This window comes from Grammomys surdaster, unplaced genomic scaffold, assembly GCF_004785775.1.
Source record: "Grammomys surdaster isolate TR1022 unplaced genomic scaffold, NIH_TR_1.0 97, whole genome shotgun sequence".
In the NCBI taxonomy this organism is placed as follows: Eukaryota; Metazoa; Chordata; class Mammalia; order Rodentia; family Muridae; genus Grammomys; species Grammomys surdaster.
Window position 1 is genome coordinate 2,436,575 of NW_021604576.1, and position 24,727 is coordinate 2,461,301.

Consider the following 24,727-nt stretch of genomic DNA (forward strand, 5'->3'; position numbering starts at 1 on the left):
CCTTCCTTCCTTCCTTCCTTCCTTCCTTCCTTCCTTCCTTCCTTCCTTCCTTCCTATTTCATGGCAGGGTAGCCCTAGCTGTCATGGAACGTACATTGTAGACCAGGCTGTCCTCAAACTCAGAGATCTGCCTGCCTCTGCCTCATAAGTGCTGGAATTAAAAGCATGTGCCACCACCACTGCCCAGCTCCTTCTTAAATTTCTACCACCACCGTCCAAAACAGTTACATCTAGGCCTTTGTTGTTCTTTGTACCCACTTCAGTCCCCTTGCTCTCTGCTGATGGGCTGCCTTAGATCTCTCTGAGGTGATGGAAGCTGCCTGTGCACTCCTTTGTCTTTAAGCCCTATCTATAAGCCTGTCTTTGTCTATGGCCACTCTCCTCTTAGAGGGAAGAAGGTGTCTTCTGTGCAAGGTACACCTCATTGTCTCTGGAGTAAGCCATGGCTGTTATTCTCTAGGTGCCACTGACTGTGCTGTGAGGGAATTCACACTCAGTTGGAGCTTGCTGTCAGTCAGCCAGACACCGCTGTCTGTTTTGTGTCCTCAGAGCAAGTTTGATCATGCTGTTACCATTCTGGTGTTTGTTTCATTTGTCTTTATGTTTAATTTTTAAATTTGTTCTGCTCTTAGTTATAAGAAGCTGCTTTCTTCTGAGTTTTTTTTTTTCACCCATGGCAACACTCCTTCGTTATTAATTTTCTTGGTTTCATTTCCTCTTCTTAAGTTATTACATATTGGAGCTCTCCAATGCAGGAATTCAGTATATGTCTTGTGAGTTTTTAATGTGTTGCACTGTTATCTGTATGCAACCAGATCAGTCCAGATGTCTCTCCAAACTTCAGATGTAAGTAGATAGTAGATAGTCTCTGTTCACAAGCTCAGCTACAGTTATTTCATTCTACTATCCAGTTACATCAAAACACCTTGGACAACTTCCTGACCACGCTCTGCACCCCAGCATTTCTTATAGATGATGGACATGTCAGTGAATGTTACCCTGTCATTCAAGTGCAGCCAGAATTCTGGTCATATCTTTTCTTTATTCTCCATACTTGAACCATGGCTATGATTATGAAGTAAAATGGGTCATCCTTCTATCTAATTCAGTCTCACTCTGTCTTGAAACCTCACTGTCTTGGTTCATTTGGTATTGCAATAATGAAATAGCTAAGGCTTCATGTGTAATAAAAAGAAAGAAAAATAAGGCTTATTTTAGCTTATGTGATCTAGGGTTAAGAGCCTACATATGGTGTCAGCCTTCCTGCTGGCAGAATTTTGGGGTGTCAAAGCTTCACATGGCAAAGGGCCAGTAATGTACACATGTTTATCTTTCTGGTTTTTCTGCCTGTTCTTTAAAAACAAACCGAAACAAGTTTCACTTGTGGGGGTCTCACTGTAGTGACTGTCCAATCCTAATCATCTTTCAAAAGCCACACATCCATGCGTTCTTCCAATTCAAGTCCCATCCTCTTAAAAACTCACAGTGAACTTTGTACTCCAAGGTGAGGTTCAGAAGGGAAGAAGCAATATTCAAGCTGCAGCACCCACCTTCCCCATTACCTCATCTGAAACTATGAAGAAAATTGTTTGGCATTAAATTTATTCATAGCAGTAGCTATGAATAACACTTGAAAACACTATCAAAAGATGTTAAAAGACATGAACACCGGGTTAAATTTAAAAAGGCCAATTAGCAGTTGAAAAGATGCCTAACCTTTTAGAATAAAAAGGATTATACATATTCAAAACTACAATTAAAAACCATTCTTGGCCATGGTAAATAAAAACAATACTAAGTGTTGTTGTAGTGCCAGCAAGAATTTAGGTAGAATAATGGCATGTCTCATACAATTTGGTGGTGACATGAATTTAGTATTTGTTAAAGTTAAAGATATGCCTACAACATAACCACATAACCCAACATTCTTTCTTGGGATATGTTTGAGGAATTCTCATACATATTAATGACACACAGTAGTGCTCAGTGCAGTGGTTATAGTAACAAAATATTAAGAAAATGTTCTATTCATAAGATAACAGTTAAGAAAGTACTTGTTATGAAAATACAAATGAGCCAGATAGTCTCTTATCAATACAGATTTCCCCCATGGAACTTTATTTTTTTTTTCAATCCATAAATCAAATTTATTAGGTATACCTTATTATGGAGATACAAACTTTCAGGTAGCCTAGAAAATCCACTTTCCTATACCATGTACTATAAATTTATAAATTACTCCAAAGGTGAGTCATTCCTTCCCTTAATTAAAATGAACTTGAACAATAATCTCCCAGGGCTGGTAGTGCAGGTCTGAAATCCCAGTCCTCCTGGCCAAGGCAAGAAGAGCACCAGTCTGACAGCAGAGATAAACTGCATGGAAACCCTATCTCAAAACTCCTGGGGGCTACAACATAGTTTTAGTGTTAGTTCAGCTGCCAAGCCAGTGCAAGGACCTAAGTTTAATTTCCAGTAGCCAACTGAAACATGTTCACGTCACTGAAATATCTCACTGTGAGCTCAGGCCTCCTATTTCAAAGCAGTTTATGCAGTTTATTTCATACAGATTCCTCATGGAAGTTTCTAATTATCTTAAGGATAAAGTCTTTTTTTTTTGTGAGAAAATATATATATATACACACACAAATTTTTCTTTCACAAAAATAAAAACTAATTCAGCAATCCATTTGTTGCTGGCTCCCGATACACATCCAAAAGGATGCAACAGTCAGTCAGAACTCAATCCTTTAGAAACAAAGTGTCCAGTTTAACTGTTCTCTTGTATTTTCTGAAGAAGGTACTCCATCTGTAAATTCAGGTTCGGCTGGCCCTTTTTAGTCTTTTTGCTCAGGATTTTGAAAGCTTCCATTTTTTTTCTTTTTGTAGAGCCTTTGAGCCTCTTCTCTCTTGCTTTCTCATTTCAAATTTGAATTTCTTAGCAGCACACTTCGCTTGTAACTCGTTCATATTCTTCCTGTGCCTTTTGGTTTGAAGTTTTCTTTTTCTTTGGAAAAGTCACAGAATTTACTGTATTCAGCTCTTTTGGCTGAGGCTGGTGAACACTCGACTGTTCTTCAGACAAAGTCTGCTCAGTGTTGCCTTCCTCTTCAGGCAAAGGCTGGTCCACTTGTTCTTCTGACAAAGCCAGGGCAACCTTTCTTTGCTGTTTTCTGAGTCGTTCTTCTTCGGCTAGATAGAGGTGATTCAGATGCTCTGGGTAATGATCTGTGAACTGGGATTTCTGTGGGGTTGGTGCCTTCTTCACCTTCCACAGTAATTTCTTGTAATTTTGCTGGATCTTCAGTTTTCTCCGAAATGCAAAACCTTGTCCCTCGCGCACGCTCCCCAAGAAGGCTTGCTGGTGGTTCGGCTGCCAGGTCCTGCGTTTCCCATTCTGGTTTCCAAATCTGACCTGAGGAGTCCCTTCCCCACGCAAATCCTCCGTCCGCCACCTCGAAGACGGTCGCCCGGGCGCCATTTTGCACCACCAGAAGAACTACAGTCCCCATGGAACTTTAAAGACATGGATTTTCTAAACAGAATTCACATATAAGATTAGTGTAACTGAGTTACTCTTTTGGTGCACGGAAAAGCAGCTCTAAGGTTCACTTAGAATCTTTGACTTCTTCAATGCTCAGTTCCAATGAGTTTACTTTGTGTTTCATGCGTCGTGAATTAGAGACCTCCAGAGATTGCTAGACAAGTAGTCGTAATGAGAAACAACACTTAGTTCTGAGCTATAAGGCGAGAATCCTGCTCATAGGATACATAAGAAATAAAACCAAAACCAGTCTAAGGCCAAATAGAGCATAAAGGCTTGAACTCTCTCCTCTATTGATTTCAGACAGCTGCTTGCACAGTGTCTGTTGTCCCTGGGGCACCCAGATATTTATGTTAATGTTTCGTTCAGGAAAATTGGTGATGCGTATATTTGCAGCAAAGTTCATTAGCTTCTAGGAAGATTTGAGTATTGAAGGAAATTGCATTATGCAAACCTTTTTAGAGTATTGTGTGTTTGTTTCTGTGGCCTGTTCCTGCATTTCACTTACTTACTAGACAACCATTGAGTAATTACACATGGTCTTGGCACTGGCCATGCGAAGGTGATACTTTGTCATTCACTAATAGTGTCTTCCATGTGGGATATATTAAAAAAACATATGCAGATTAGCAAGCAGTGCCCATGAGGCTTGGGAGACTTGATCTCTGTTATACTTGCATCACTTTGAAAACTACCAACATTTGAGGTGGAAGTAGGTAAATGTTACCAGATTTTGGATTTCATTTGAGAAGCACAGTAGCAGTATATATGCTTCAGTGAATCTCCCGGAGGCTCTTAAACACTATGTGTTATGAAACCTAAAAATTTAACCCCTGCACTGTCATAATTCTAATTCTAAAACATTAAGAAAGTTATGAAAAAGTAAGCACAATGCTTTTTAAATGTTTTTTAGATGACAATTTTTATAATAACGAAAATACTTCCATTGTAAGTGATTGGGGAATAGTTGAGTCTGTTGATTACGTATCAGAACTCCATTATGCGAGTGCTTGATAACAGGAAAACGTCCATGCCACCTATGGGTCAGAATAAAGACCAGCACACGAGGGTACTGGGGGACTGTTTTAGGGTAGTAGAATTATATACATACTTTCCCTTTTCACTCATTTTTCTATTTCCAAGATTTTCTGCACTAAACATAAACCATAAGCAAGCCAAATGCTACTTGTTAGCTAACATTTATTCTCCATTCGGAAAAAAGTTTTGGGATATGGACATTTATCTAAAGGATGATCAGGGACCACAGTGGGTTTTTTTTTAATTTACCTTTTTTATTTTTATGAGTATTGTCAGTGAGCAAGGCACCATTTGCTTTTGTCATTTGTTGAAAAATGTCATTTTATAATACTGTCTGTCAATTTGAAGAAACACATGACGCTATTAAGTACTCGAAGCCATACATGAGAAGTCATGATGACACAATGGGGAATCTTTGCAGAGATACTTAGTGTGTCCCTCTACTCTGCTCTTTGCAGCTCCTCAGTGGGTAGTGCCCTTCCCCGGAGACGCTGTTGTGCATATGTCACCATTGGAATGATTTGCATTTTCATTGCAGTTGGATTAACTGTGAGTACCACATTGTTTGTTTCTTCATTCTGATACAGAGGCTCATGTAGCAGAGGCTGGCTTTTGAGTTCATGGTCCTCTTGCCTCTACCTCCCAAATACTGGGGTTAGAGGTGTACTCTCCTATGCCAAGAGACTGAACACTGCTGTTACAATTCTTTCTGCGTGTTTATCAACTTTAGTCTGTGGTGAGACTTGGGACACCCATCAGAGATTCCCAAGTTACTCATCACTCAGCATGACAGGTTCCAGAGTTTCTGGTCAGTCAGATATCCAATCCTTGGATATGTCTTTATTTTCAATTAGTCAGTTATTTAAAAACTTTTATTTTTACCTGATTTTATGTGTGTAGGAATTTGTGTGTACATGTCTGTGCACTATTTATATACCTAGTGCCTATGGAGGCCAGCAGAAGGTGTCATACTCTCCGAAGCTGGGGTTACAGATGGTTCTGAGTTCTGATGTGGGTGATGAGAATCTAACCTAGGTCCTCTGGGTGAGCAGTCAGTACTCCTAACCATACCATCTCTTCAGCCTTATAAAAGATTTTATGACATTATATTAACTTTATGAAGTCAAATTTTATTGTACATGTATCATTCCTAATGGAGTCTGCCTATCTAGAGGCTGTTTGTGCCCATTTGAAAGTCTTTAGCACTGAGAAATTCACTATTTCTTTGTCAAAACCGCATTTACTTCTGTTGAGTTGGCAGAACCAACTTTTCATGGTCATGAACTATCTTCTATTCAAAACAACGTTTGAAGATGGGTTAGTTTCAGAGGAGGCTAAAGTTGAACAGTTGGCGTCAAAATCAGTCCAGACGAAGCAAGGGAGTGGATCTTTGCTTTCTGTGTGCTGTGCTCCTTGGTTATACCTGGTCCCATATCATTAGCAGTGCCCAACATGGGAGTAAATATTTACATAGACTAAATGTCTTACAAAGATAACTTCACATGAATTTTCTTCTTTACTTTTCTTCCTTTTTGATACTGAGTTATGTGGTTTACAGGGATGCACCACTGTGTCCAGCAGTGTGCTTCTCTATTTACTTCATAAAATTTGTAGTTATACAAGTATCAGTGTTGTCTGTCAATTATAGTCAAGAGCTACATGCAGTCTTACAGGTACTTAGTGGCTTCAGTTTGGAGATATATTTTATATAATCACAAACAGGAAGCCCAACACATGTTTTCTAAGGAGACGTTTCCTTAAAGTTTCTAATCTCATGCTTTAATATTATTTTTTGTTTCAGGTTGGCACACAAGATTTTTCAAGGCGATTTCATGCAACCTATGTGTCTTGGGCAATTGCTTATCTGTTAGGTTTGATTTGCCTTATCCGAGCTTGTTACTGGGGCGCTATCAGAGTCAGTTATCCAGAACACGGTTTTGCTTAAGTCTATTCGTGAATCCTTGATGCAGGTGAGAGTGTGCAGAAGTCCTTGAGAAGCTCTCTGGACACCTTCAAATCACTTATACAAATGGATTCCATCCTGGTTTGTATAGTAGTCTCAAGACTTTGTGAGTCTTTTCTGAACAGATGCTCACTGAAGTACATTATATGCAAGTTCATTTTGCTGCTAGGTTTTCAGACTTGGAAAAATAAAGCTGTGTCTTTGTTCTTTTAAATCATAAAGGTATTTTTGCATTTGTCCTCACATGTTATATCTAATATCAGTCTTTCATTGTGTTTCAACCAGTTGTTCCATTACTTGTTGATGTGGGACTATTCCCACGAAGTGTTTATAAATGTTTCTACAATAGGTTCACATTTATACTTACATTTTAAACAGAATTGCTTGCTTTACAAATCTAAGCAATATGCATTTTTGCTTGAACTGCTTACTGTAATTTTAACCTAAGAGTATAGCTACCTTATTCAGGAAAAAAAAAATTGAGTGTACTTTGAAAAACTTGACATTCTTGTCAGAGAAACATTTCTAGATACTATACGCTTGTTTTTTTTTTTTTCTGTTGTTGTTTGTAGAAAGATACAATATTTTGGTAGTAAATTAAAATACCTAGGATGAACTTATAGTCCACACTTGGAGATGTTAGATAAATGTCTTTTCTCTAAGGTTACAGGACTTTTTGCCTTTCAGTTTTGTCTTTTTTATTTAGCATTTACAAAAAATCTGGTCTGGATTTATGGAATTTCATGTTACTCTGCTGAATGTATTCCTTTATAGACTGGAGGAAGTATTTCAGACAACATGTTTTATAATACTTCATCATCTCGTCAAAGACACGTTGACACTGGGTCGCAATCCTTTTCATTAGATCATGGTAAATGTTTCTTCTTGAGATATGTGTACACTTGCTTTCTTGAGAAGAGAACCTATGACTTTTTGCATTAGCTGAAATGTTAGAGTTAGAGATTCTCTTACCATTTCTCACCTGGCCAGATAATGACTCAACTTCTTCAAGAGAATGGATCAGAGATAAAGAGTTTCATTGTCGTCCAAAACTTTGCTTGGGATTCGTGGACTCAGCTCTTGCACTGCCCAGTGTTGCAGTTTAGAAGGAATTCCTTGAGAGTCAGTGGTCTAAACTCTTTCACATTGTAGAATTAGACAATGAGACGTCCTGAGTACATTAGTAGGTGATTCCAAGGGACAAGACTAATGTTCTAAATTATTTATGTTCCTGATTAATATGAAAATGTACTTACTGCGAAGTTGGAGTCAACTACATGTACACCTCAAAGAGAAAATGATAAATGTATAAATGAAGTAGCTCAGGATTATATGTACCTTTGAAAATATGCTAATAAAGATTATTATTCGAAAATCACTTTGCTCTATTTCATCTTAATAAAAGTAAGATTTAAATTCCAAAATTTACTTTGAGTTCTTGCTGTAAAATACTCATATTAAAAGTAAAAGACCATTTTTGCGTAATGTTTATTCATCTTTTTAAAGCTGTTTTCATAACTATGTTTTAATTTTTTATTTGGCATGCTATGGTATTGTTAGCACACTTTATATTCAGTAAAACATAATCAGTGTCTTGTCCTAATGACAGTACTCTGTAACAGCGCGGGGTGTCTGTTCATCTTTTTCCTATTGGTTTGAAATCTCACATTGTGTTATGTGCTGTTTGACAATATCCTTCCGGAATATATGTGACAGTTTGTTGATATGTTCATCTCCACTTAGATCCCTTCCTAGTACTCACTGTAAAGGAAAGAATGAATATGCATGGGGAACTGGATTCTTTTTAGTTCTTACATATACTTGGGTCAGTATTTATATTTTATTATTATTATAAATTTGTCTATTTACTTTACATCCCCATCACAGCTTCCTCTCCCTCGTCTTTACCTAGTCCTTCCCTCTCACTTCCTCCCCTCCCTGCATCCATACTTCCACCTCTTCTCAGAAAATGGAGGCCTTCCATGGGTATCCACCAGACTTGGCATATCTGGTGCAGTAAGACTAGGTACATCTTCTTTTGAGGCTAGGCAAGGCAGCCCAGTTAAGGGAAAGGGATCCAAAGGTAGGCAGTGAAGTTTAAAGCTCCTGCTTTAGAAGTCCTACATGAAAACTCAGCTGAACAACTCTTATGTATGTACCAGGGACCCAGGTCCATCCCATGCATGCCTTCTGGGTGGAAGTTCAGTCTTTATGAGCCCCTGTGGGAGCAGGTTAGTTGATTCTGTGGGATTTCTTTTGGTGTTTTGACTTCTCTGGCTCCATCAGTCCTTCTTCCACTCTTCCACAGGATTCCCCAGGCTCTATGAGTCTCTGCATCAGTTTTCATTAGTTGCTGGTTGAAGCCTCTCAGATGGCAGTTATGCTAGGTTCCTGTCTGCAAGTATAGAAGGATATCATGAATAGTGTCAAGGGTGGGGTACCTCTCATGGCCTGGGTCTCAAGCTGGGTCTGTCATTGTTTGGCCATTCCCTCAATTTCTGCTCCATCTTTTACCCCTGCCCCCTTTTTAGGCAGGACGAATTGTGGTTCTAAGGTTTTGTGGCTGAGTTGGTGTTCCAATCCTATTGGATGTCTTGCTTCGTTATAGGAGATAGCCAGTTCAGATCCCATATCTCCTGCTGCGAGGAGTCTTAGCTAGGGCCACCCTCATAGATTCCTGGGAATTTCCATTGTACTAGGTTTCTAGCTAGGATGTTTCTCTCCCTATACTCTGTTCTTCTGTCCTTTCTCCTCGTCATCCCTCCTGTTCCCACCCCCACACATTCCCTGATCCACTTCCCTCCCTCCACTTCTCATGTCAAATCTCCTTCCCCTTCTCAGATTCAAGTATCCTGCCTTGGCCCCTCCTTGTTACTTAGCCTCTTTGGGTCTATGGTTAACCTATACTTTATGATTAATATCTACTTATAAGTGAGCACATACCATGTTCGTCTTTCTGGGTCTGGGTTATCTCACGCAAGATGATTTTTTCTAGTTCCACTCATTTTTCTGTACATTTCATGATGTCATTGTTTTTCATAGCTGAGTAGTATTCTATTGTGTGAATTTACCACATTTTCTTTATCCATTCTTCAGTTGACTAGGTTGTATCTAGTTTAGAGCTTTTATGAGTAAAACTGCTATGAACATAGTTGTGCACGTGTCCTTCTAGTGCAGTGGAGCATCTTTTGGGTATATGTCCAGAGTGGCATTGTTGTGTCTTAAGGTGGAACTATGCCCAGTTGTCTGAGAAACAGCCAAATTGATTTCCAAAGTGGTTGTCTCCCACAAGTGTTTGAACTCCCACGAGCAATGGAGGAGTGTCCCCCTTGCTCCACATCCTCACCAGAATGAGCTGTTGCTTGAGGTTTTGATCTTAGCCATTCTGATGGGTGCAAGATAGAATCTCAGAGTTGTTTTCGTTTGCATTTCCCTGATGACTAAGGATGGTAAACATTTCTCATAAGTGCTTCTCGGCCATGAGAGATTCCTCTGCTGAGAATTCTCTGTTTATATCTGTACCCCATTTTCTAACTGGGCTACTTGTTTTGTTAATGTCTATTGTTTTTGAGTTCTTCATATATTTTGGATATCAGCCCTCTGTCAGATGTGGAATTGGTGAAAATCTTCCTTATTCTGTAGGCTGCCATTTTGTCCTATGATGCTGTCCTTTGCCTTACAGAGGCTTTTACATTTCATGAGTCCCCGTTTGTTAATTGTTGCCTGAGTTTGCCCGTTGGTGCCTGAGTTGTTGGCGTTCTGTTCAAGAAGTTGTTTCCTGTGCCAACACTTTTAAGACTATTCTCCGTGTTCTTTCAGATTTAGTGTATGTGATTTCAAGTTGAGGTCTTTGATCCACTTGGACTTGAGTTTTGTTCAGGGTGATAGTTGTAGATCTATTTGCATCCTTCTACATGCAGACATCTAATTAGACCAACACCATTTGTTGAAAATGCTTTCTTTTTTCCATTGTATAATTTTGGCTTTTTTTTTTTTTTGGTCAAAATCAAGTGTCCATAGGTATGTGGATTTACTTCTGGTTCTTCAGTTCTATTCCATTGATCAACCTGTCTGCTTTTGCTCTGTTTCTGTAGTACAGTTTGAAATTAAATTGGGAGTGTTTTTTTATTGTACAGAATTGTTTTAGCTGTCCTGGGTGTTTTTTTTTTTTCAAATGAAGTTGAGTATTGTTCTTTCAATGTCTGTAAGGAATTATGTCAGAATTTTGAAGGGAATTGAGTAGAATTTGTAGATTGCTTTTGATAGGATGGCCACTTTTACTATGTTAATCTTATGGATCCATGAGTTTGGGAGATTTTTCCATCTTTGGTATCGTCTTCAGTTTCTTTGTTCAAAGATTTGGAGTTCTTGTCATATAGGTCTTTCACTTGACTGGTTAGAGTTATACCAAGATATATTATTTCTGGCTATTGTGAAGGGTGTTGTTTCCCTAATTTCTTTCTCAGCCCATTTACCAGTTGTATAAAAAGTTAATTATATCCAGCCCCTTTGGTGAAGGTGTTTATCAGGTAGAGGATTTCTCTGACAGAATTTTGGGGATCACTTTTGCATACTAGCTAAAACTTCAGGCACTATATTGAATACATACAGTGAGAGGAGTGCCAGCTTTGCTTTGTCCTTGATTTTGGTGGAATTGCTTTAAGTTTCTGTCCATTTATTTTGATGTTGTGTATCAGCTTGATGCATATTGGTTTATTTGTGTTTAGGCACTTGACTTGTGTTCCTGATCTCTCCCATACTTATATCATGAAAGGCTGTTAGATTTTGTCAAAAGCTTTTTCAGCATCTAATGAGATATGATCATATTTTTTTTCTTTCAGTTTGTTTTTATGGTGGATTACATTGATGGATTGATTACATTGAACCACCCCTTGCATTTGTAGGATAAAGTTTACTTGATCATGGTCGATGATGTTTTTGATGTGTTCTTGGATTCAGTTTGCAAGTATTTTATTGAATATTTTTGCATCAATGTTTAAAAGAGAATTGGTCTGAAATTCTCTTTCTTGGATGAATCTTTGTGTGGTTTAGATATCAAGGTGACTGGCTTCATAAAATGAATTTGATAGTGTTCCTTTTGTTTTTATTTTGTGGAATAATTTAAGAATTTAGGTTTAGATGCTGATTTCTGAGTTTATCTTTGTTGGATGAGTGTTTTATGGATTCCCCCCTCCACACACACATACCTTGGTTTCTGTTTTTTCTCTCTCTTCTGGCCTGTGCGGCCTGGGGTTGTAATGACTAGTGAGTCTTCAAGTCCAGTAGGGTGTCTCCCCTGGGATTTTTGTGGCCTGTGTGACCCATAGGGTTTGGGGGGCTACCCTTGCCTCTGGGGTACTTAATACCAGTGTGGCCTGGGATTCCAGGTGCCAAAGGGACCTTGGGGGAAAACACGTGGAGTTATGGACTAGAAAATGAAAAATGAAATCCAGGGGGTGGGGTGCAGTTTAAGTCTGTTGGGTGTGTTTTAACAGGGTGTGGTGGCAAAGGTTTGGGGTGGGATCTTACCTTGTGTTTCTGGTGCCAGTGGGCCTCCAGGAAACCAGGTAGAGTTGTGGAGTGCAGGGAATTGTGTAAAAGCTGTTGGGTGTGCTTTAAGAGAATTTGGCAGACAGGGGATGTGAGGCATGGGGTGCTCTTACCCGGCGTTCCTCGTGCTGGAAAATGGAACACAGGAGACAGGGTCAATTTACTGTTGGGTGTGCTTTAAGGGAACTTTGCCTTTACTTCTGCCTGGAGATCCCGGGTAGACCTTTTCTGAGCTGGATGATTCCCTCCTGGGTGCCCCCTGCAGCCAGTGTTCCAGCTGCAGAGCTACCTCTCCAGGTCAGTACTTGGTATTTTGAATTACAGTATTTATAATGTACATATGATAATCTTAGGTTAATGAAAAAAAAATCCAAATAGTACCTAAAACCAAAACATGTAAAAGATTGGTATAGGAAGCAATTGAAATGACCCACACTTCAAAAACTAGTGTGTGGGAAAAAAAATTACAAATAAAAGCAAAAGACAAATTGGGGAAGGTATTTTTCAAAATAGTTAAATCTATCTCTGAGATACAAGAAGGGTCTCAAGGCATGAAGAAGGGATTCCTAAGAGGAGAACTAAGCCACTCTGGTGGCACATACTTAATCGTAGCACCTGGGAAACAGAGGCAGGTGGACTGTGAGCTTGGTGCTAGCCTGCTATACATAGCAAATCCAGGCCAGCCTGGGATACATGGTGAGAACTTGCCTAAATAGTAAATAAAAGAAATCTGAAAGTAAACATGAATATCTTTTAAAAATGTTACTGCTTTGGGGACTCCAATGGAAGAGTTAGGGGAAGGACTGTAACCCCATAGGAGGAACAATATCAACCAACCAGACCTCCCCGCTCCTCCAAGAGCTCCCAGGGACTTAACCACCAACCAGAAAAGGAGAGACCCATGGCTCCAGCTGCCTACGTAGCAGAGGATGGCGTTATAGCATCGACGGGAGGGGAGGCCCTTGGAGTAGGGGAATGTTAGGGTGGTGAGATGGGAGGCGGTGAGTGGAAGAGAGAGACCCTCATAGAAGCAAGGAGATGGAATAGGGGGTTTGCAGAGGGGAAACAGGGAAGGGGGATAACATTGGAAAGTCAAATAAAATAACCAATAAAAAAGTTACTGCTTTTTTTTTCCGAGACAAGGTTTCTCTGTGTAGTCCTGGCTGTCCTGGAACTCACTCTGTAGACCAGGCTGGCCTCAAACTCAGAAATCCGCCTGCCTCTGCCTCCCAAGTGCTGGGATTAAAGGCGTGCGCCACCACTGCCCGGCACGTTACTGCTTTTTAAATAGACTTACTTTTTATTTTTAACCATGCATGTGTGCACACACACATGAATATAGGGTTGTCAGATAGCATGGAGCTGGAGTTACAGGTAGTCGTGAGCTGACAGAGATGGATCCTGGGAATCAGACTTAGATGTTAGAGAAGTGTGAGCCCTTAAACCCTGAGCCAGCTCCTCTGCCCCATCAGGCACAGGTTTTCCTAGGAGAAAATGTAAATTGAACCAAAGAGAAAGTATTTTTTCTATTAACTGAAAAAGATCAGTAATATTCCAAGGATTCTTAGAACATGAGAATCTCAGTCTCCTGTTCCCCATATTCTCTGGTATCATAATGTATATACATATACATTGTACACCAAAGAGCAAGTCTGTATATGTATGATGCTTATCATATTTCTGTTGTAAATATTAGAACTAATGAGTTTTTTTTTAAAAGAGTAGGTTGGGCTCGATCAGTTATGGCACACTTAACCTGAGATATAAAAATCCACCACTAAAACCATGATAAAGCTTAGCCATGGTGGCTCAAGCCTTTAATCTAAGCACTTAGGAAGTAGAGGCATGTGGATCTCTGTGAGTCTGTGAGTTCTAGGCCAGCCTGTTCTACAGGGAGAGTTCCATGACAGCCAGAGCTACACAGGGAAATCTAACTTTAAAAACCCCTAATAAATAAAATAATAAAATATAAATGAATAAAACCATAAAATGTTTAACATTTGAATCCAGTTATAAACAATATAATATTTGCTTTTTGATGTGTTTTAGGGAAAGTATATCTATACTCTAAATACTAAGGAAAATAATAAAGCATTACTTCTGGATGATGAGAAACAAGTGATTTGAACATTTTTAACCACATTAATATTTGAAAGTTTAAAGATTTTAAAATTTGCACTTATCAAGTCAATAAGTATGGTATGAGAGCATGCGTTAACTTTCATTTAAATTTTTATACCTATTAAAGCTTGGTCTTAAATAAATTACTACAAACTTGCCATCTGTTCTAAATTGTGAGATTTTTTGCCCTATATTATCACTTCATTTTTGTGTGTGTATCCTATGTCTCAGTTCCCAGTGAGCCTGGGACTGGCATGTTTGCAGAAAGACCGCCTCCTAGTACCTAATTAGCAAACGAAGAACTCGATCGCCCCCTGCTGCTCAAAGTGCTAAAAATCCCATTTATTTTTAGAGGGGAAATGAACTTTTCTTTTTAAAAGTATTTTATTATTATTGGTGTGTGTGTGTGTGTGTGCGTGTGTGTGTGTGTATCCATGTGTCATTGTTCATATGATGGGGTCAGAGGACAGCTTTGGGAGTCAACACTGTTCCTCATTCTGTGGCTCGGCTCCTGAGATCTGGCTTGTGCAGCAAGCACTTTTCCCCACCGAGCCATGTCACCGGTCCTGATTACATTCTTCTGAGCATCTTTTGTGAACATACCTGTTATTTTAGGAGAAAAGAATTTAGTAATGACACAGCTGCGTACCGTTCTAGTGTCTCTAAACATGCTGTGAATTTACAGGAGCCAAGGAGGGAAATCGGCTCTGTTACAGAGAACATGGACATGCTCTCCCAGAGCCCTTCAAAGGCTGATTTTAAGTTAATCTGCATTCAAAGAATCACTGCTAGGTAATTCTGATATGTTTCTGTATTACTCTGTTTGAAATACTGTGCAGATTGAGCCTCACTCCATGTGTGTGAATATATATTCATATATATGTGTATTTATGTAGACGTATGTGCACACATTAAGTGTCCACCCCACCCATGAGATTCTGAAGAGGTTAAGTTGTTGAAGACGACTAAGTGATAGTCCCAGCTGGCATCGGTCAGCCTGTTTCACCTGTATTCTGTTGTATGGGATTTTACTGTCTTCATGTTTTAGCTAATGACTTTTGGGTCTTATGTCCTCTTTTTATCAAAGTTAATGAGAATGTTTATTGAAAGTTTTTCCAACATAATAAAGATCAAAAATCTATGAATTTGAAATATATAAGCACATCAAATTTAAATCATTTAATTTATTTCACATACTTTCTTTCAATAACTAACAAATAATAGGAAGACTGAGTAGAATATGAGAAAACTGACATGGATTGAGCCTTAAATAACCTAACTTAATTTTATTTTTTATAATGATAGTTAAAATACTTATAAAAGAGCCCAAAATGCTTAAAAACAAGTCTGTAAATGTCTTCAGTTAATTTTACATGCTGACTTATACATTTAAATTGTATCCTGTTTATATTTTGCTAAATGTACATGGCTTGAAATGAAATACGTTAGAAAAAAATTGAAAAAAACGAAAGAAAAAGTGAGCCTTTACTGTTTTGAAGGCTGCCTCTCAGTATTGTGTCAGATGCAGCTAAAGACCTATCCCCTGAAGGACGCATCGTTTGACACTTTTGCAGGTAGAGCTTTGATCTACTGCAGCCCTGTTTTGTCAAGCATTGGTTGAGGTAGCTTTCTAACAAACTCTGCTCATGTTGAATTTTTTGAACACTTTATAAGTGGCCTATTCCTGTTCGAGTGTTTGCATTTAAACTATGGAAAGGAATTAGAAAGAAGGCTCAGTGGATGAGTGTATTACCTCTTAAAAAGGCCTAGAGTCTGTGTAAGCACTCATGGTTTTTTTTTTTCTTTTTCTCTCCCTTTTTTTATTGGATATTTTATTTACATTTCAGATATTATTCCCTTACCCCATTTCTGCTCCCCCCTCCCGCCCAGGAACTCCCTATCCCATCCCCCCTCCTCCTGCTTCTATGAGGATGTGCCCCCACCTACCCCCCCTACTCCCACCTCCCCACACTTGAATTCCCCCACTCTGGGGTATCCAGCCTTCACTGGACCAAGGACCTCCCTCTCTCACCTATGCTGACAAGACCATCCTCCCTTACATATACAGGTGGAGCCATGGGTCCCTCCCTATGTGCTCCCAGGCTGGTGGTTTAGACCCTGGGAGGTCTGGTTGGTTGGTATTGTTGCTCTCCCCTTGGGCCCACAAACCCCTTCAGCTCCTTTAGTCTTCTCTCTCACTCCTCCATTAGGAACCCCTTGATCAGTTCAATGGTTAGCTGCAGCACTCACATTTGCTCACCCACGTTGAACAACTCATAAGCACACTGCCCTCTGAGAATACCCACAAGCCTGTGTGAGATTGCATGTGCTAGTGAACACACACACATATACACACACATAAAAATATTTAAACCATCCACAGTGCCCTGGTATGTCAGTAAAATTTTCTCAGAATCTTGAATGTCTGATATTTCCATTCCAAACACATCTTTGTTTTAGGTGTTAGGCATTTGAGTGATCTTAGAGACTTTTGTAAGCCTTTTGTAACAGGGCACGTGTTATGGAGGTCCATGTGATGCTTTTCTTCTGGTCTCTTCAGTCACACTTGCTTTATTCATTATAAGTAGCTTCCTCTCTGCCTACCACCTGCCTGCCATCCACAAGTCTCTGTTCACATCTTCATAGTCAATGGAGATTTCAGAATGTGGTTTTCATTCTTATCACATGACACCGAGTTAAATGTCAATGTGAATGCTCTCATAGTATTGTAGTCTAGAGCAGAACCACTGAAACCTTTCCAGTCGTGAATCCTTTCCTTCTGAGAAATGTTCATGATACTGACTCTATAGGTATATAAAATAAACATACAAATAAAACATTTACTGACATAAAACATGAAGAATTGTATTTTAAAACACATAAAAATATACCACTTACTAATGATGAAGTGATTTTCATATTAATTAAATGGATTTGCTTATTTTACATAAAAATTAAAGCTTGAATATTTAATAATACATGACACAGAACATCAACATTTTCTTTTCTTTCTTTTTTTAAATTTATCTTTAATCTTATTTTATAGTCCAGTCATTATCCCCCTCCTGGTCCACTCTCCAGCAGTTCCTCATCCCATTCCTCATCCCTCATCTCCAAAAGGTTGTCCCCAACATCTCCCATCCCCCGCTAGGCCTCCCCACTCCCTGGGGCCTCAAGTCTCTTGAGGGTTAGGCACATCTCTCACTGATGCCAGACCAGGCAATCCTCAGCTGTATATGCGTCACGGGCCTTGTACCAGCTGGTGTATGCTGCCTGGTTGGTGACTCAGTATCTGAGAGATCTCGGGGTCCAGGATAGTTGAGACTGCTGGTCTTCCTATGGGGTTGCTCTCCTCAGCTTCTTCCAGTCTTTCCCTAATTTAACTACAGGGGTCCCCGACTTCAGTCCATTGGTTGGGTGTAAGTATCTTCATCTGTCTCAGTCAGCTGCTTGTTGGGCCTCTCCAAGGGCAGTCAGGCTAAGCTCCTGTCTGTAAGCATACCATACATAGCATCAGTAATAGTGTCAGGCCTTGGAGTCTCCCCTTGAGATAGATGCCAATTTAGGCCTGTCATTGGACCTCCTTTCCCTCAGTCTCTTTTCCATTTTTGTCCCTGCAGTTTTTTTAGACAGGAACAATTCTGGGTTAGAGCTTTTGACTGTGGGATCCAACCCCATCCCTTCACTTGATGCCCTGTCTTTCTACTGGAGGTGGACTCTACAAGTTCCCCTCCCCACTGGAGGGGCATTTCATCTAAGGTCTTTCCTTTTCAGTCCTGAGAGTCTCTCACCTCCCAGGTGTCTGGTATATTCTAGAGGGTCCCCCTTACTTCCTACCTCCAGAGGTTGCATATTTCCATTAATTCGGCTGGCCCTCAGGGCTTCTCTCCAGTTTCTTCCCCAACCCCAATACCTGATCATGTTCTCCTTTTTCCTTCCCCCTCCCCTCTCCAACCAGAACATCAACATTTTCAGTTGATCATATTTGATTCCATAATTGTCAATACTGACAACAGAATGATGCCTTGCAGAAATACATAGTACAGCATGGCAGAAATATATTTAGAGTTATTTTCAATACTTGCCTTTTTTGTCCCAATATGAAGACAAAGTATTGGTTTGTGTGGTGTGTGTGTGTGTCTGTGTGTGTGTGTGTAGCTGTATGCACCCATGCACACAACAGACACAGAGAATGTTGTCAACTGTCTTGCTCTCTCGCTCTCTACGTTATCCCTTTGAGACAGGGTCTTTCACTGAACATGGAATTTGTATTTTTTGTCTAATCTGGCTAGCCACCCAGTGCCAGCAATCCTTCTACACCCCTCCCTGCCCCTGCCCAGTGCCCCAGTGTAGGGGTTAAAGGAGCACTTGGCGATTCCTGGCGTCTATGTGACTCCCAGGGATCTAAACTTAGGCACTTATGTTTACAAAACAAGTGCTTTTTATTCACTAACTAAGTCACCTCAGCAGCCCGTTGATATGTTCTATACAGCTCTATTAGCAACTCAAAATTTAAAATAAAAATTATAATGCAATATAATTAAAATATATTTATTTTATGCATGCTCCCTAGCTATTGTATGCATAAGAGCAGAAAACTTTAATATTACTTTTATGGGTATGTGTTTGTGTGTAGGTTTGTGCATCTGAGTGCTCATGTTTGGCAATGTCACAAGTATCAGATATGAAGCTGGAGTTACAGGCAGTTGTGAATTACCTGCTGTGGGTGATGGGAACTGAACCCAGGTCTTCTGAAAGAGCAGTACATGTTAACTGTGGAAACTTCTCTCCAGTTCCCCAAAACAGAAAACTTTTCTGTGTGGTAAAAGAATTACAATCCAAAGCATACCAGAGTCTTGTTCACTGACTTGTGGCTTTTGGGCATGCAGTGTGCACATGGTGTGCTCAGAACTGAGACTAAGGCATAGCTGTACATTCAACATGGGTGAGCACTACCACATGCACCTCAGAAAATCTTTCTTTCTTTCTTTCTTTCTTTCTTTCTTTCTTTCTTTCTTTCTTTCTTTCTTTCTCTCTTTCTCTCTCTCTCTTTCTTTTCCTTTTCCTTTTCTTTTCTTTTCTTTTCTTTTCTTTTCTTTTCTTTTTTTTTGGTTTTTTGAGACAGAGTTTCTCTGTGTAGTCCTGGCTGTCCTAGAACTCACTCTGTAGACCAGGCTGGCCTCGAACTCAGAAATCCGTCTGCCTCTGCCTCCCAAGTGCTGGGATTAAAGGCATGCACCACCACTGCCCGGCCAGATAATGCTTCATTGTGAAAGAATTTTTGGTCCTTGTGCATTCAAAAACCTTTGCTGTTGCCAGTTGTTTTTGGTCCCCACAGTTAGCTGGGTGACCCTGTGGGTCCCAGCCCACATCTTGAGAATCTGGATTGTAGACTTGCAATTCCTTGCTTCTGCTGGAACATCCATCCCATTCTTTTCTGTTCTACTTCCTTCGTTTCCTTTATTGCCGATTCCTGTGCTTCCTCAGGGAAACCATAAGGCTTTATTTTTATATCCATTGCGATGCCCAAGTCAATAGTTACGAACTGTTCATGCCTTGTCCTCATACTGTCTGCATCTGTCAGCGTGCTATTGGCCACAAGCACTTTTCTTTCTTCATGAACACGATTGTTTGTGCAAAGGTTTCTTATGTGTCACTTAGGCATTTGTAAAAACATCTTACTTTGGGTCCTTCTTACCATCTCCCCAATTTCTTCCCCACCCTTACACTTTCCAAATGATCACACTGAACCTTAAATCCTTTAATGTATTTCAGTATAAAGGAATAAACGATCTCTCATCTTTATTTAGCTTAATGTACAAAGCAATCATTTGTATTTTATGCTTCGGTAGGATTGAATTGCTGTTATTTGTATTGATTCCTGTTTCATTTATATATACGTGTGTAATATATATTATATAACTATATACAATATATAATAATTAAATATATATCCCTTTGTGTTCCTCTTGTCATTGCAATGAGTATAACTTTCTAATGGATAAAACATTTTATGTTTGAAAATTCTCCTCATGGACCCTTTTCTGGGCCTTCCCCCTGGCCCTTCAACAGTGTCTTTCTTTGTAATAGTTCGATTTCATATGAACACTTCCACTACTTATACCACACTCTACGTGTTAGTCCATGGGTCCTATTCTCTTCTTGATAAATGTGCTTCAGCCTTCCCAGTCTCCCTGCCCCCTCACACTAGGGGAAAAATGAACTTCAATTAAATGAGAAAGATTTGTTATTGCCCCCAAATTTCAGTGATTCAGGTCCGGTGACTTTCTTCTGAAATGTGCAAAGGTTTTCTTAAAGTTTCTTAAACTGGTCTGTTTTTCTTAATTCTCCAATTTATAATGCTTATGAAATGTGTATGCATATGCTATACGCACTAGTGTACATTTTCTGTGTAATTTTGACATCGCAAACTAAACAGCCCATTATAACCTCATCTGTGTAAATCTCGGCTTAACTCATTTTCTTCCCCAAGCCTGCCTCTGTAGTCCATATATACATATATACCACCAGTGCTGACCCAATTCATCCTGGGTCAGAAACCAAGACATCCTAGTGTTGCATTCTCCTTTCCCGTCCACACTGCCAATAAACGTACTATTTCTTCCTCAGGATCTCTCTTTCCCTCTCTCTACAACTAGATAATATATAATATTCATATATGTAATATTAAATACAGTATTTATAATCGTCCATCCTTAATGCAGACATATTTCTTCTTGCAGTGTTGGTAAATGTCTACAAACGGCCTATGTTTCTGTGTCTGCCCCTACCCACAACACCTACCCTCCATGCCAGTTAGAATGATCTCTTAAATAATTTTGATTATGTCATTTGTCTTAAAGTCTTAAAAATTTCACTTAAAAAGATCAACCATTAAATAAAGGCTCAGAATTGGATTTAAATCACTCCTTGCTTAGTTTTCCTCTTTGTCCATCTCTGCTTGCTCTGCACTAAAAATATTGTCCCTTTTGTACTTTCCTTTTTCTTCCAGGTAACTGAAACAAGGGAAGCACTGCCCTCCCAGGAAAACTTTTGCCTAGGCCTGAGCAACAGCTGAGCCATCTTTCTATTGTACTCCTGAATGTTCTAGTCCAGTTCTTACCCAAGCCCACAAAAACTGACTTTGTTCCCATTTGTATTAAGTCCTGTGAGAGCTGCCTGTACCCCGCCATTGCCCCATGTCTCTGTCTCTGTCTCTCTGCCCCCCCCCCTTTCTTTCACATACACACAGACATCTTTACGGCCCCCATCATAGGCCTATGGACATCCTGAGGTGACAGTGAAAAAAAAAATTCACAAGAGACCGAAGATGGTAAAGAATGGATTTGTATTCAAATTGACTTTGATTAGCTAATTTTGATCCTTTCAGGACTGTAATCTGCAGAGTGTGATATTGGTAACTAAGATCTAGAATCACCTAGGCAACAAACCTCAGGGTACTCTGTGAGGGAAGGTTTCTAAACTGGGTTGAGGCTGAGAAAAGCTTGCAGGACTGAATGATTGGACGTGAGCTGGTGTTGACCTCTGCTTCATTTGACCATCTGCCTCCTGCTCTTGTCACATCTTCACCATCCTCGTAGACTACACCCTCAATCTGTGAGCCAAAACAGACCCTCCCGTTAGTTTTTCCTGGTGTTTTTTGTTTGTTTTGTTGTTGTTTTTGTTTGTTTTTGGTTATGGCCACAGAGAAGTAGGTACTATAATGAAAATGTGTATTCCTGCTGGACAGACACCATTTCTCCACCACCATCCTGGTCGACGGCTGGAATCTACAAGTCCTATTAGGTAGAGCTGCCTGCTCTCAGCCCTTTTAAACAGGAAAACAAAGGATTGGGGCGCCTGCTCCTGAGCTTGGGTCACAGACAGGGCTTTCCTCAGACCCAGCCTCTCCCACTGCGTCGGCCTCCCTCACAAAGGCGGGCTGGCTCCCACCCCTCCGCTCCACCACGCAGCTCAGACCGTCTGCCTGGCGGTCCCGCGACGAGGAAGGACCTCGGACCTCGGAGCCCGAGGCGGTTCGCGCGGGCGCCCCGTCGAGGGCGAGCTCGCCAGTCCGTCCGCCCCCGCGAGAGGTCGCCGCCCGCCGTGCGCGCGCCGCGCTCACCGCCCCGCAGCCTCTGCCCCGGACGCGCGCGCCGCCGGTTTAACGGTCCTGCCCCCGCAGCCCCGCCCGCCCAAGCCGGCCCAGGCCCGCGCCCCGCCCCCAGCCGGCTGCCGCGGTGATCCAGGCCGCGAGGCGACGCGCGGCGGGAGCCGTTCCCCGACGGCAGCCGGGCGCTCGGCCGCCGTGTCTGGGCTGAGCGCCGCGACGCCGCGCCGGAAACCCTCCTGGGTCTTGAGGCGGTAGGTGAGGGGAGGCCGCCCGCACAGCCCGGGCACCGGGTGGGCTGCGGGCACCGCGGGGGAGCGGGCAGGACGGGCGGAGGCAGGGCGACCTCGGCCGTCTCCGGCTCGCCCGCTCGCCCGCAGCTGCCCGCCAGTGCCCGCCACTGAGACCGTCCTCGACTGACGCCACGCACACCTGTTGCCTGGACCGCTTGTCTCAGCGAAGCCTTAAATTGTGGCTTTTACTGAGAGATGCTCAAAACAAAAGCAACAAAACAAACAAACCTCCCTCCTTTAGTCCTCCTCTCCTGGTTTTATAGAGAAAGTACGAAAACTGTGATGCTTCATGTAGCTGTTGGATAGTTTTTTAAAATAGACCAATTAGATTTATGGAATATAAATATGTGTATGTTTTCGCTACCTAATAATGGATTCTCTAGCCCGTCCATCTATAGTTTGTTACTTTTTGGCTGTTTTATCAGGGGAGGGTTTTTGGTTTTTTGTTTCTTAATAAGCTGCGTTCGGTTTTTAAGGTATACTTTGAAGTGTAAAATTTCGAAGTAGGAAATTGAATTTAAATCTTAACGACTTTAAATGTGGGAAATATACAGAAGGTAAATATAAGTGCTCCTTTAAAAAATGTACTAGAACTCTGTATATTTATTTTAGTAGCGCTGGGACTAAAATCCAAGACTTCACACGCCCTAGAGAAGCACTTTACCACCGAGTTACATCCTTAGCCCCAAGGAGCCCAGAATTTAAAAGGGAGATGTTAATTTTTGTACTCAGCTTAACTAGCCCCAGCTGGCCTCTAATTCACTCTGAAGCTGAGGATGAGTTTGAGTTCCAGATCCCAAGTGCTGTGATTATAGGTGTGAGCCGTCATACCAGGTTTTATGCTGAAGATCAAACCCACGGACGGCTTCATACATGATAGGCAAGTAATGTGCCACCTGAGCCACACCCCCAGCCTTATGACTCTTCAAATCCACATTATGGTTAGTATGAAGAAGACATGTCGTAATCTAATATTCTAAGAAAAAGTGTAAATTAAGGAAATGAAAATGTTAGCATACACAATGTACTCACCGAGGCTTTAACATGTATGTCTCCTAGTTAATTTTTCATCAGTACATGAAGTACTTGCATGTAACAGTGGAGTCAAATGTCTGAACAAAGAACAACTTCAGAGACGGGTGAATTTTGTAGCCAAATCCTCATTTCTTGCGTAACTAGCTACAGAGAGTTGGGTTTCTGAATCTCATGGTTCTTATCTGTAAGGTGGGACTAATGGCTTTGAACCGTTAATGTATAGTTCAATGTTAAATGAAGTAACATAAGGTCTATAGGATATAGTAGCAGATAAAAAAATGGTGTTTTACTTTAAGGCACCTATGCTCAATACTGACTGCAGACAAACTGATCAGTTTATGTGCTTATTGTACTAGATTTTAGAAAAGTCTAGTTAATTTGTAATTTCAGAATTAATGAGAACAACTTCTGCAAAACAGAAGAGGGACCTGGATCTAGCTAGTCTTGGTGCCTGTGTAATAGCAGCCACAAGGTTCCTGACGTCCCTAGCCTATGATTTCCCTCATAAGCAGCACAGCCTTCAAGTTAATACATTTTTTGAAACCTGAAAGCAGCTTTAGCAACCATTTGAATATATTTTGAATGAATATTTTGAGATATTATGCCAAATGACCTTAAAAAAATCTAGGTCACAAACTGTATTTGCATCTTAAAAGACAACTTTCTCTTGGTCTCCCCCATGCTGTGCAGCGCTATCAGTGAGATTCTGTTTCCTATGCAGCTGTGGTCCTTTATACAAGCTGGTGAGATGAGTCCCTAATGGCAGCATCAAGAAAACTTTTAAGCTCTCAGATGGCACAGGCATTAAAATCTGAAGTTATTTCATACATAGACTCAGTAGTCCAGCTAACTAAATGGAGTCTCCTCTGCTCAGCACCCTAAAGCTCAGTTTGATGTGGTGATTAGCTTGTAAATACTTAACCCTTTAGTTAAAAGATAAGCGCACTATGCATTGTGAGTTTTAATTCGTTCCCTGTAATGTCTGTGCAAACAGAGGTTACTGTGCAAAGAAAAGATATTAAAAAGTATGAGTCGCACGTATTTTCTAATTTCTTGACTGCTGTGAGTTAATAATG

The 24,727-nt window shown here is 40.6% G+C and overlaps 1 protein-coding gene and 1 pseudogene across 1 annotated transcript in view; one reads left to right on the forward strand and one right to left on the reverse strand.

Annotated features, from left to right (window-relative positions):
• Nucleotides 1-7,966, forward strand: part of Pip4p2 (phosphatidylinositol-4,5-bisphosphate 4-phosphatase 2) — a 50,639-nt gene extending 42,673 nt beyond the window's left edge. The window contains exons 6-7 of the mRNA XM_028780321.1: nt 5,038-5,128; nt 6,381-7,966. Of these exons, the coding sequence (XP_028636154.1) occupies nt 5,038-5,128; nt 6,381-6,524 (235 nt within the window). The 3' untranslated portion in view covers nt 6,525-7,966. The remainder of the gene's footprint in view (nt 1-5,037; nt 5,129-6,380) is intronic.
• LOC114631943 lies at nt 2,768-3,478 on the reverse strand (annotated as a pseudogene).
• Nucleotides 7,967-24,727: the final 16,761 nt, after the last annotated feature.